Raw genomic sequence first — 14749 nt, 5'->3', positions numbered from 1 at the left:
TGGACGAACAACATGCTCTACCAACTGAGCTACAACATATGGCTCAGTTGGTAGAGCATGGCGCTTGCAACACCAGGGTTGTGGGTTTGATTCCCACAGGGGACCAGTATGAAATGTATACACTCACTACTGTAAGTCGCTCTGGATAAGAGCGTCTGCTAAAATGACTAAAATGTTAGTTTTTTTAAAGGCATTACATTGTTATTACATTCTTGTTTTCCATTTATAGATCCTCCCTGATAACAGAGATTATATCACAAATCAAATTGCAATAAATGTAGTGCTTGGTTGGTTTCCTTCATTAAGCAAAGTAAACAAATATACATCCTATTTTATAAATACCACCCTTTGCTGTTTGATGTTTTCTAATGTCAATCTCCTGAGTATACTGTAAGTAGTACAACACATTCAGTAGAAATGGTTTATTTAAAGTGAGTCTGGTTTATTGGTTTCTGTACAAGCCCCTACATGTCCACTGTGTCCAAACCACACCAATAGAACGACAACGGAAGACGGCTGGCTCTTGACAAGATGCTGTTCAGTAACAGAGCTTTAGTGTGATAACAGTCCCTTTCATCAGAGAAGAGGCATGTCTAATATCTAACCATTATGAGGACAATGAAAGTTCATAAGAAAACCAGTGCTGTATGACAAATTGTCAGAAAAACTCAGATTCCTAAAGCCAAAAAGACTGCTATATACAGTATGTACAGAGTTGTAAACCCCGGGCTTTTCACACTACTGAGACAAACTGAACTGAGCCAAACCAAGCTGTAATGAACTGGCCCAGTTACGCATCGACCATAGTTGCTCTAACCAGCACAGTTTGGATCAGGTTGGCATGGTAATGTGAAAAGGGTGTAGTGTGTTATGGATGTCCGGAAGCACCTTTGGAGTGCTTGTTTTGCTGTGGTAGTGGAGACACACAGACTAATTCCTGATGGGGTCTTCAGTGTACCATATGAGAACCTCTCTGGCTCGTCGGCCCAGTCCAAGAGCAGCCATGCCAAGAGCCCTGCTTCCCCCTGTTACTTTGGCCTCTGTAGGACAACACATGGACAGTTTACACGTTGTTTTATTCTCTAACAATTAAGCATGATAGCACTGACAACTTCAACCTAATGGAAACTGAATACATGATTTGGTCTGTGTGTTCTTTATCAAAGCCCCACAGTTATGGAATAGCTTGCCCAGTCAAGTAAGAGAGGCAGATTCCATAGAGGTTTTTAAATCCATTGAGTTTCATGTGCTTTTATTTCCTCCGTTCACTGCTTCTTGTTTGTTATACTATAAAGTGTGTTGCGATTTTAAATACACTTTAAATCAAGTTCGATGTGTAGTTTGATTTGTGGCATAACATGAAGATGAAATGTTAGGCTTAGCTTGGTACAGAAAAGCTGTACAGCAATGATTTCTGGTTTTCATGCTAATATTTTTTTCTGTGGGAAAGAAAAGAAAGGTGGAAGGGACGTATTGTACTCACCACCATAGTAATACAGTAGAGCCATCCCCACTGCAACACTGAAACAACTCAGGAAGAACAGAGGACCTAGAGAGAGAGAAGAGAGAACAGGAGACAGTTTGCGAGAACGAAAGGTATGTACTGCAAAAGGCATGTGTGTTTACAGTACATATGTTTGTATGTGTGACAGAGTTTCAACATTCTGTGTGTATGCTTACCTCTGTCGTTCAGCACATATCTCTGCTGGGTGGGTGAGGCTGCAATCGTGAACGGGTCTATAGAATCTGGGAAAGGGATTACAAAATGTCAGTGATTTTGTCAACCTCAGTGAAAATACATTTATGCAGGTTTTTAGATCCAAATATACCATTGGTAGTGTACAAAAACATTTGAATGTGAATAATAATGAGAGCAAATCTCAGCTCTCCAGTGACTGACTGTCGGGGCAGAGGGACTAACCTCTGAGGCGGAGGCGTGTTGGTAGGCTGAAGTACACCTCTTCCACATGCAGGTGAAGCGCCCGGTAGAACTCCCGGCAGGCCTCTTCACCTTTCCCCTGCAGGTGACCCAGGAGCTCGGCCAGTCGGATGCAGGTGGGCACATCAAGGTCCCTAAACTGGATCATCATGTCATATTCAGAATTCCAGATAGAGGTATTCTACACACAGATCTCAGAATCTAAGTGATTACCTTTGGAATCCAGAAACAAATGTCCTGTGCACACTAGCCTGTTACTCAATTTGAACATCTTTGTTACAGTCTATCACGAGAGGCTACTAACTGACTAACTGCACGTTCTGGGACTGAAACTAACTGCATGTTCAAGTGGTCTGTTCAACAGAGTCTGGAAATGAAACAGATGCTTTGATTGTTACATCTACAGTATTTTACTCAAAGCGCGGCTTGAAACCACGGCTGACAAGCTGTCATACGCTACATTTCAGTAGGACACATCTCTTAGAGCAAAGAGCTCTGCGTGTGGAAGTTACAAATTACCTTGGGTCAAAATAATTTGTCCAGAGGAAGATACTCACTTTGGTGGCCTCCTTGTCTGTGAGGATCTGTGGGTAGATCCTGTTGAGCTGCAGGATGAGTTTATCCACTAGTTCTGTGTCCAGTCGACGGTCTGCCCTGAGGAACCGACTGTCCTCCAGGAGCTGGTCATGGAAGCTGTCTGACAGTCACATGGGAATTATAATAATGAAATGGGAATTGATTAGCATCACACACACAGTTCATATTAGGTCCAGGATATGGAATGATTCACTTGCTGATAATGAGGATGTGGGTTATATCAACAAACAAACGAGGGAAGTTAAATCTCAAAATATGATATAAATATGCATATTTCTTGCAGAGGCATTTACAGCAGAATGAAATCAAATGACATTTTTCAGAATTGGAAAATGTTTAAAGACTAGGTAGGCTATGCCAGGTCGTCGACCTCAACATCGCTTGTCAGGGACACGGCTTGTCCTAATATAGCCTGTCCTAAGTGCATGTAGTAACTCTCTAGGGTGAAATGTATATGCCTGATGCTTCACTGGCACTAGCTACAGATTGCTACAAATTAATTCAACAAATTGTCTGAAGAGGCAAGTATAGGCTACCGAAGATGATCATGTGCCAGTGTTGCTACAGTTACACGAGATATGTGATAACTATGTTTCCATACTCAACGTTACAGCTTAGTTTATACAAAACGCTGCCATAGATGTTTCATCTAACCTGCTCTTGGCAATACTTTTCTTCTCAGGGGAGGGGTAGTAGGTTTGGGGGAAAGAAATATAGACAAAAATAAAACAATTAAAATAAGGGGGATTAGAAATGATCCAAACAATTGAATTGATAGAACCCTAAATCTATTTGCAATATTAAAGCAGATTATTATTCGGGAAAAATGTTATCTTATAAATGTGTCCAGTTGCAGGTGGTTTCTACAAAAACCAGAGAAAATGTTAATTAAATCCATGTTTTGTACATCATGAGGAGGTTCCTTGCCATCTTAACTGCCGAACATCTAGCATTTCCCAGCATTTTTATTTTATTTTTTATTTTATTAATTTTTTTATGGGGGATGGATCAGCTTAATATTACAGATAGATTGTATCTTCTATGAATGTAATTGTCTGCATCACTTCCAATCCCCCATGTTTTTTATATACAGTGGGGAGAACAAGTATTTGATACACTGCCGATTTTGCAGGTTTTCCTACTTACAAAGCATGTAGAGGTCTGTAATTTTTTATCATAGGTACACTTCAACTGTGAGAGGCGGAATCTAAACCGTATTGAGGTGAGGATGGATGGGGCCATGTATCGCGAGATCTTGGCCAACAACCTCCTTCCCTCAGTAAGAGCATTGAAGATGGGTCGTGGCTGGATCTTCCAGTATGACAACGACCCGAAACACACAGCAAGGGCAACTAAGGAGTGGCTCCGTAAGAAGCATCTCAAGGTCCTGGAGTGGCCTAGCAAGTCTCCAGACCTGAACCCAATAGAAAATCTTTAGAGGGAGCTGAAAGTCCGTATTGCCCAGCGACAGCCCCGAAACCTGAAGGATCTGGAGAGTGGGCCAAAATCCCTGCTGCAGTGTGTGCAAACCTGGTCAAGACCTACAGGAAACGTATGATCTCTGTAATTGCAAACAAAGGTTTCTGTACCAAATATTAAGTTCTGCTTTTCTGATGTATCAAATACTTATGTCATGCAATAAAATGCAAATTAATTACTTAAAAATCATACAATGTGATTTTCTGCTTTGTAAGTAGGAAAACCTGCAAAATCGGCAGTGTATCAAATACTTGTTCTCCCCATTGTATATACTCCCCTTTATTACTTTTCAACCCCGCCATCCTTTCCCTACTTGGAGTAAATTAGTGAACAACAATGCCCAGGCTTCTACTTCCGGTCTATACTTACTATCTACACCTTATGGACACAGTTCATTTTACAATAATTATATTATATATTTTTTTAATATTATTTTTTTGCTCCTAAACTTCTTCTACTCTCAACCTCTCTGATCATTTTCATGATGTCCATCCGGTTTGCTTCTATATGCCATACCATATCTTCCTAACTGTGCTCTTTCCCAAAAGCTCCCAACATACAACCTATATACTTATTATGGACACAGTATGCTTACATTATTAGCTATCTTTGTTATTATTTGTTGTTATTTGTTATTAGTCCCATCCTTCAACTCTATTCAATACCTCCCATCTATCTCTTAACACCATCCATATAGGATTTCTATTTGCCATATATATTTCAACCGTACTGTGATGTTTTACAAAAGTTCTGAACCTTTCTATTCTCATTGCTTCTACAGATTGTGAATTAAAAATAAAAATGTTTGCTAAAAGTATTATTATATTATTGATTGATTGACTATGACTTTTCAGATCACCCAGTAATGCTATCTGCAAGGTTAGCTCCAGGTAAATTTCCCAGCATCTTTGCAGGAACTAGTCGGTTCTATGCGACGCAGCTGTGGCCATGTGTAGAAGTACTGTACCAGTCAAAAGTTTGGACAAACCTACTCATTCAAGGGTTTTTCTTTATTTTTACATTGTAGAATAATAGTGAAGACATCAAAACTATGAAATAACACATATGGAATCATGTAGTAACCAGAAAAGTGTTAAACAAATCAAAATATATTTTATATTTGAGATTTTTCAAAGTAGCCACCCTTTGCCTTGATGACAGCTTTGCACACTCTTGGCATTCTCTCAACCAGCTTCATGAGGTAGTCACCTGGAATGCATTTCAATTAACAGGTGTGCCTTCTTAAAAGTTAATTTGTGTAATTTATTTCCTTCTTAATGCATTTGAGCCAATCAGTTGTGTAGTGACAAGGTAGGGGTGGTATACAGAAGATAGCCCTATTTGGTAAAAGTCCATATTTTGGCAAGAAAGGCTCAAATAATCAAAGAGAAACGATAGTCCATCATTACTTTAAGACATGAAGGTCAGTCAATACCGAACATTTCAAGAACTTTGAAAGGTTCTTCAAGTGCAGTCGCAAAAACCATAAAGCGCTATGATGAAACTGGCTCTCATGAGGACCGCCACAGGAAAGGAAGACCCAGAGTTACCTCTGCTGCAGAGGACAAGTTTATTAGAGTTACCACCCTCAGAAATTGCAGCCCAAATAAGTGCTTCACAGAATTCAAGTAACAGACACATCTCAACATCAACTGTTCAGAGGAGACTGCTTGAATCAGGCCTTCATGGTCGAATTGCTGCAAAGAAACCACTACTAACAGGACACCAATAAGAAAAGACTTGCTTGGGCCAAGAAACAGGAGCAATGGACATTAGACCGGTGGAAACCTGTCCTTTGGTCTGATGATTCCAAATTTGAGATTTTTGGTTCCAACCGCTGTGTCTCTGTGAGACGCAGTGTAGGTGAACGGATGATCTCCGCATGTGTAGTTCCCACCGTGAAGCATGGAGGAGGAGGTGTGATGGTGTGGGGGTGCTTTGCTGGTGACACTGTCTGTGATTTATTTAGAATTAATAGTTTTGATGTCTTCACTATTATTATAGGTAGAAAATAGTCAAAATAAAGAAAAACCCTTGAATAAATAGGTGTCCAAACTTTTGACTGGTACTGTAGATGACAGCGTGTCACACATTGCGACCAAAACAAAGACCTACACACATGGAAGACGTATTTCTCACACGATACAAAACATGGATTTAATTAATATCTTTCTGAATTTTCTCTGTTCTTGTAGCACCACCTGCAACAGGACACGGACATTTAAAAGAGAACCTTTTTCCCGAATCGAAAACGAAGAAAGTATCGCCAAGAGCAGGTTAGCTGAGAAATGTATGGCAGCATTTTGTATAAGCTAAGCTGTAGGGTAAAATCCATTTGAATTCAATCACTTTTTGACAGCACCCCTTTTGATTTGAACAAGTATGAGGACACCCCTTCAAATGAGTGGATTCTGATATTTCAGCCACACCTGTTGCTGACAGGTGTATTAACTCGAGGACACAGCCATGCAATCGCCATAGACAAACATTGGCAGTAGAATGGCCCGTTCTGAAGAGCTCAGTGACTTTCAACGTGGCACCGTCATAGGATGCCACCTTTCCAACAAGTAAGTTTGTCAAATTCCTGCCCTGCTAGAGCTGCCCAAGTCAACTGTAAGTGCTGTTATTGTGAAGTGGAAACATCTAGGAGCAACAACGGCTCAGCCGCAAAGTGGTAGGCAACACAAGCTCACAGAACGGGACTGCCGAGTGCTGAAGCACGTAGCACGTAAAAATCGTCTGTCCGTGGTCACAACACTCAGTACCAGGTTCCAAACTGCCTATGGAAGCAGAGTCAGCACAATAACTGTTTGTCGTGAGCTTCATGAAATGGGTTTCCATGGCCAAGCAGCCACACACAATCCTAAAATCACCATGCGCAATGCCAAGCGTTAGCTGGAATGGTATAAAGCTTGCCGCCATTGCACTCTGCAGCAGTGAAAACGAGTTCTCTGGAGTGATGAATCACGCTTCACCATCTGGCAGTCCGACGGACGAATCTGGGTTTGGCGGATGCCAGAAGAACGCTACCTGCCTGAATGCATAGTGCCAACTGTAAAGTTTGGTGGAGGAAGAATAATGGTCTGGGGCTGTTTTTCATGGTTCAGTCTAGGCCCCTTAGTTCCAGTGAAGGGAAATCTTAATGCTACAGCATACAATGACATTCTAGACGATTCTGTGCTTCCAACTTTGTACCAACAGTTTCGGTAAGGGCCTTTCCTGTTTCAGCATGACAATGCCCCCTTGCACAAAGCGAGGTCCATACAGAAATGGTTTGTCGAGATCGGTGTGGAACAACTTGACTGGCTTGCACAGAGCCCTGACCTAAACCCCATCGGACACCTTTGGGATGAATTGGAACGCAAACTGCGAGCCAGGCCTAATCACCCAACATCAGTGCCCGACCTCACTAATACTCATCGCTGAATAGAAACAAGTCCCCACAACAATCTAGTGGAAAGCCTTCCCAGAAGAGTGAAGGCTGTTATAGCAGAAAAGGGGGGACCAACTCGATATTAATGCCCATGATTTTGGAATGAGATGTTCGACAAGCAGGTGTCCACATACTTTTAGTCATGTAGTGTATTTGCCCACTGTAGAAATACTCAGAAAGTGACTTTTTGGAAGTGAATGCCAAATTATTATTATAGATGTGTTCAAAGTTGACACATTTTGCATACCCATATGTTTTAGCTTGGACATCCATGTCTTCATCACTAGAAAATATAAATGGTTGAGATTTATATTATTTAAAAGCTTACAAACAGGGTTGTCAAACTATTTAATAATTTCTGGATACATTTTTTGTACATATAAAAATGATGTTTTGTTTTTCCCTTTGTCAATTATCAAAAATTGTTTTAGCTTAGACCCTAATTTACATAATCTAAAGTTATTGTGTTGTGCCCACCATCGGTTGAGACACAACATGCTCCTGAATATAGTGTGGGTGTAATGTTTTGGCTGATAAATGTACTGAAATGGGAATAAAATAAAAATGTCTACTTTCAAATGGTACCAAAAAAATGGAGGTCCACACATCAGAGAATATTGACTTGAATGGAAATATCTGTTGTTTTAAATTATATTGTCAATCCTCCATAGGAAACCTTTTGAAATCATACAAATATATATAATAGAATGGACATAACCATTTAAGTTGACATGCGATGGTGTGTGGGCTAGCAGTCATCTCTGTGATAGTAATTAGAAGATAACATTTCAATTCAATGTAAATGTCAATGGTGTGTGTACCAGCTAAAGTGCAGTGGTCTGAAGGGATAGGGTCTGAAGGGATAGGGTCTGAAGGGATAGGGTCTGAAGGGATAGGGTCTGAAGGGATAGGTCCAGCCTATGAATCCATTTGTATGATTGAAATGACACCCACGCTGTATTCAAGAGCATGTTGTGTCTCAACTGATGGTGGACACAACACAAAAACCTCAGATGATGTGAAATAGGGTCTAAGCTACACCATGTGCTAATATGAAGAAAAAAATGGAGTTTACGCGTTTTTAGATAATTGACGTTAAAGATTTAAAAGACCATTTAAAAAAATGCTTTAAAAATAATAATAAAATAGTTTGACAGCATTGTTTGTAAGCTTTGAAATGATATCAAACTCAACCGTTTATATTTTCCAGTGACGAAGACATGGAAGTCTCATGGTATGGTGGGGTAGGCATATGCCAAATGTTTCAACTTTGAGCACCTTTCGGACCACTTCTTGCATGGACAAACACATGTATGGAAAGTTTTTTTTTAAACAAAAGGGATGCTGTCAAAAAGTGATTGAATTAAAATGGATTTAGGGACAGATCGCAATTTACTGGGGGGGAGGTGAGGTCCAATTTATTTATTTTTTTGCTTTGGGGAAGGTTGTGTTTTTTTGGGGGGGGGGTGGGGGGCACAGGGGAGCGTAGTGCGTTTTCCCCCTGGTTTACATTCGCTCTTTTGCAGGTTTTACTATATAATTTATTCCATCCTAGACAAATGTCCTCATCCGCTTGCAAGCACCTCCCCTATATCAAGGTGTTTTGGTACTTCCCTTATGCACTATGCTTTTCAGTGTGCTAACTTTTACTATACCACAGGTCAATATAGTCTACCAGTCTAACTGTCTATCCTGCCCTCTATCCACCATTCATAGTGACTATAATGGTAGGTGGATTGTTTGTCCAGATCGGCAATAGGCTAACTAGAATTCATACCACACATAAAAGCATTCAAAGCTGCATACATTTTTTATATGAAATCACAAGAACAAATAGGAATAGCTGATAGGCAGCGGAGAGGCCAGGTGCATCATTGCGCATGAAAGAACAGTGAAGACATGAGACGCACAGCTCAAATCTCCCCTATTGTTCTTGTTTAGGGACAATACAATTATCCTACCTAGACTAGCCTACAACACCACAATGGAATGAATAATTGCATTATTGTTTTCAAGTGAGTACAACATTCTAGCCCACTCTAGGCTGCAGTGAAAATGTCATTTGAATAACGGCGCAAAAGCCCTATGATTTGAATGTTTCATTCCATTTGGATCAGTTGTGGGTCTACTCTCAACAGTTTATAAGGTCTATAAAGACACAGTAAATGCTTAACACACGCTCTGCCTCTTCTCCAATCTAAAAGGCTATTCCTTCCGCACCTAGAACATTCATTATAAACTGAGTTGTTCGAGCCCTGAGTGCTGATTGGCTGACAGCCCTGGTATATCAGACCTTATACCATGGATATGACAAAACATTTATTTTTACTGCTCTAATTAAGTTGGTAACCAGTTTATAATAGCAATAAGGCACCTCAGGGATTTGTGATATATGGCCAATATACCACGGCTAAGGGCTGTGTCCAGGCGTCATGCCTAAGAACAGCCCTTAGCCAGGGTATATTGGCCATATACCACACCCCCTCTGGCCTTATTGCTTAAATATAGCATAAATATTTATAATTTAACTTTTTCAATGTAATACCTTTTATATGTGGCATAAACACAACCAGTCACAATGTTTTAATCTGATTAGGCTACTTCAAACGTCTCCTGTATGCGTGCCCGCCTTCATCCAAAATATAATCCAGCATCCTCAAAATGGCTTGATATTAATCAGGTTTCCATTCAACCTTTTTATGCGAGTAAAGTAGTCTACATGTCTAATAAAACATTTTACCACATCATGGGAAAGCGTGCAGTTTATTAGGCTACAGATTAAATCAATTATGATGAACTTCACAGGGTGGTGAAAGTGCACAGTGATGAGGTTGATGCTCCCTTCAATAAATAACAAGGGTTTTATTCTGGTGACATGATGATCAATGCTTGGCTGCCATTTGACAAATAAAAATTATCTCGCACTTTTGTCCATAATAATCTCATCAGCGCACGTGCCAATACCATAGTGGCCACATTTGCTATAATTACCCAACATTTTTTTGTGGCAAAACCATCAGTACGCCTAGAGTTGAAAATGCGATGGAAACCCATTTAACTTCTATTTTTTATTCGGTACATGGGAATTTAATCTCAAAAGGTATTTTTTATGTGCACTACACATTTACGTACATACTTTTATCTGCAACAAGTCAATTTGATGGAAACAACTCTAATGGTTGTGCCGTTATCCAATACATAGCCTATGATATAGTCTACCGCACATTAAGCACAACCGAAAAACATAAAAGGCCGTAGATTAAGCTACGTTTAAAAAAAAAAAAAAGTGACCCCCGAAAGCCAGATGGAGATGTGTAAATTAGACGTGCATTCAGTCCTTATATTACTGTATTACTGCAGCAAATGTAGGGACCACAATGGAAATAAGTCCCCGACTCTATTGTGCAATACCGGTCACATTTAAATGTATTTGTGTATATATGTATTTAACTGACAAATAGAATCAATCAATCAATCAATCCAAACTGTATAAAGCCAATTTGATGAATGGAAAGAGACATCTGTTAGAAAACACCAAAAAGTGTCATAACATTCAGAGATGGTCAAACCAAGCCTTCGATACTGGGTAAATCTACATGGTAGGGAGGGATGTATTTTCTGTTTGTCAAGATTGACAGTCAATTTATCGTGGTGTTGAAAACGCAAACCATGTCATTATGTTTTGTTTATTGGTTGTGTGGTGCATTGGCACAGAAACCTGTTGGTGGAAAAATCGTTGCATATATTTTATATAAATATGGCATCAAAATGTTAAAAATCTGATTTCCCCCTATCTGATCATTGTTTGCAACCGGCTCTGATCGTGAAGTAATGAAACAGGCAGGGAGATTGAGCTCCTCTGTGGTGGCCCTATTCAAAAAATCCTATAGGATTCCAATAAAAATATCCTATTAGAATCCAATATAAAATCCAATTAGATTTTGGAACCTATCCTTTAGGATACAGTGAATTCGGAAAGTATTCAGACCCCTTGACTTTTTCCACATTTTGTTACGTTACAGCCTTATTCTATATATATATATATATATATATATATATATATATATATATATATATATATATATAATACAGTGGGGAAAAAAGTATTTAGTCAGCCACCAATTGTGCAAGTTCTCCCACTTAAAAAGATGAGAGAGGCCTGTAATTTTCATCATAGGTACACGTCAACTATGACAGACAAAATGATAATTTTTTTCTCCAGAAAATCACATTGTAGGATTTTTAATGAATTTATTTGCAAATTATGGTGGAAAATAAGTATTTGGTCAATAACAAAAGTTTCTCAATACTTTGTTATATACCCTTTGTTGGCAATGACACAGGTCAAACGTTTTCTGTAAGTCTTCACAAGGTTTTCACACACTGTTGCTGGTATTTTGGCCCATTCCTCCATAAAGATCTCCTCTAGAGCAGTGATGTTTTGGGGCTGTCGCTGGGCAACACGGACTTTCAACTCCCTCCAAAGATCTATGGGGTTGAGATCTGGAGACTGGCTAGGCCACTCCAGGACCTTGAAATGCTTCTTATGAAGCCACTCCTTCGTTGCCCGGGCGGTGTGTTTGGGATCATTGTCATGCTGAAAGACCCAGCCACGTTTCATCTTCAATGCCCTTGCTGATGGAAGGAGGTTTTCACTCAAAATCTCACGATACATGGCCCCATTCATTCTTTCCTTTACACGGATCAGTCGTCCTGGTCCCTTTGCAGAAAAACAGCCCCAAAGCATGATGTTTCCTCCCCCATGCTTCACAGTAGGTATGGTGTTCTTTGGATGCAACTCAGCATTCTTTGTCCTCCAAACACGACGTAGTTGAGTTTTTACCAAAAAGTTATATTTTGGTTTCATCTGACCATATGACATTCTCCCAATCCTCTTCTGGATCATCCAAATGCACTCTAGCAAACTTCAGACGGGCCTGGACATGTACTGGCTTAAGCAGGGGGACACGTCTGGCACTGCAGGATTTGAGTCCCTGGCGGTGTAGTGTGTTACTGATGGTAGGCTTTGTTACTTTGGTCCCAGCTCTCTGCAGGTCATTCACTAGGTCCCCCCGTGTGGTTCTGGGATTTTTGCTCACTGTTCTTGTGATCATTTTGACCCCACGGGGTGAGATCTTGCATGGAGCCCCAGATCGAGGGAGATTATCAGTGGTTTTGTATGTCTTCCATTTCCTAATAATTGCTCCCACAGTTGATTTCTTCAAACCAAGCTGCTTACCTATTGCAGATTCAGTCTTCCCAGCTTGGTGCAGGTCTACAATTTTGTTTCTGGTGTCCTTTGACAGCTCTTTGGTCTTGGCCATAGTGGAGTTTGGAGTGTGACTGTTTGAGGTTGTGGACAGGTGTCTTTTATACTGATAACAAGTTCAAACAGGTGCCATTAATACAGGTAACGAGTGGAGGACAGAGGAGCCTCTTAAAGAAGAAGTTACAGGTCTGTGAGAGCCAGAAATCTTGCTTGGTTGTAGGTGACCAAATACTTATTTTCCACCATAATTTGCAAATAAATTCATTAAAAATCCTATAATGTGATTCTCTGGAAAAAAAATTCTCAATTTGTCTGTCATAGTTGACGTGTACCTATGATGAAAATTACAGGCCTCTCTCATCTTTTTAAGTGGGAGAACTTGCACAATTGGTGGCTGACTAAATACTTTTTTCCCCCACTGTATATGTAAATGTCCTCATCAATCTAAACACAATAACCCATAATGACATAGTTATCACATCTCTCGCACAACAAACTGTATAGCTACTACACTAGGCAGGTTTCCATTGACCCTGGTTTATTCGACAAAAGCAATGTTGCAACAAAAAATGTGTAATGGATACAGTAGATATAGGAGACATTTTCTAAAGATCGACGACATTTTTTATTGTTTGACAGGGGCAGATGTTTCTTTTGTTGAACTTTCTTTATTGCGAAAAATTATGATGGAAAGGTGTTTTTCGAATAAATGACTATTGCCGAAACATTTTGAAGGTAAGCTGCTGCTTGCAAAATCATTGTTTTTTTCAACTATAAAAAATAATGTTTCTTTGCAGGACAAGGATTGTCCTGACTTTCAAGAATGCCTGAATTGCTTCGCCTTGCTTTTCTGCTTGGCTAGCAAGTTTCACCATTCAATTATTTCAGATCTACAGGAGTGCAAGTTTCACCATGGCATGAACCGTGGCGATACATTGGCACATGAGAATTATTAGAATATGGCAAATATTTGTATATTATTGCATTCTATACATGGTGGCTTTCGCTGGCTACCTGACATGAAGATGGATGGGAGGGCAGAGAGGCTGTCGCCAATTTAATAATTCCCAATTTCCCTAAATGGGTAATGGAAACACTTTAACCACTACACTTTTATTCGACACTAGGTTTTTGCGAAAAAGTATCAATTTTAGGTGACGTCATTACGTTCAGCCGTTTTATCGACACAAGATAGTTAAATGGTAACGCACCCTAGCAGGCAGTTGTCGCATCTAAGTTGATGGAAACATAGCTACTGACACATGATCTTCTTCGGTAGCCTATATAGTTGTCTCTTCAGACAATTTGTTTAATTCAGCTCAGTCTGCGTGTGGAATTGCTAGTAAAGTATATCGCCAAAACTTATCTCGCTGTCAGTGTCATTGGCTCACAGTATATGGGATGTGTTACAATGTGGCAACGGGTAGTAGAGTACCGCAACTTGTGATGTCATGTTACATTAGGTCAAAGGCTGGCGCGAGGTGTAGCCTACATCTGAAACTATGTTGCTAGAAATAGACGTAGCTGCAGGGAACACTACTTTGCAAAAGGTTAGGCTACCAAGCGCTGTTAGCACGATAGAAAACAGAAGTTGAAAGTGCCATGCCACCATAGCCATCCAAAACTATCGAAAAGACAGACGGGGTTCTTTATCGTACAAGCGCTGTGACAATATGTGGGTAAGTGTAAATGACAAAACACACATAACCATGGCAAAACAAACAAGAAATACAGTAGTACTATATTATAAGAAGTCGCCAACAAACCTCCCATTGTGTGGAGTCTCTTCTGTCCTTTGAGTGGCCCCTCCCTCCTCGAGACCATCAACACGACATCACCGCAAGGAGCGGTTATAACTTTCCCCGGAAATGCCTAATACAATGTTTAGAAAATGTATCGTATTTTAGACCGACAGCAGTACATTGAATAGGAACTATGAAGTAGCCTACTGTATCAATTCTGTCATTGATTTTATTGAACGTTGAATTGAATTAACATCCATATTATTTATAAAAAAAATATTTTTTAAAGG

General features: G+C 39.9%; 1 protein-coding gene across 1 annotated transcript; it reads right to left on the bottom strand.

Annotated features, from left to right (window-relative positions):
• Positions 1-425: 425 nt before the first annotated feature.
• On the bottom strand, positions 426-14566 carry LOC121575993 (caspase recruitment domain-containing protein 19-like). The gene is made up of 6 exons (XM_045223270.1): positions 14484-14566; positions 2497-2636; positions 1922-2078; positions 1681-1746; positions 1484-1549; positions 426-1040 (listed from the first exon to the last, which is right to left on the bottom strand). The coding sequence occupies exons 1-6, from the start codon at positions 14539-14541 to the stop codon at positions 931-933; spliced, it is 597 nt and encodes a 198-aa protein (XP_045079205.1). The 5' UTR covers positions 14542-14566; the 3' UTR covers positions 426-930.
• Between the last annotated feature and the right edge of the window lie 183 nt (positions 14567-14749).

Source organism: Coregonus clupeaformis, chromosome 10, assembly GCF_020615455.1.
Source record: "Coregonus clupeaformis isolate EN_2021a chromosome 10, ASM2061545v1, whole genome shotgun sequence".
Classification (NCBI taxonomy): Eukaryota; Metazoa; Chordata; class Actinopteri; order Salmoniformes; family Salmonidae; genus Coregonus; species Coregonus clupeaformis.
Note: the sequence above shows the minus strand (reverse complement) of the source record. Positions and strands in the feature narration are given on the sequence as shown.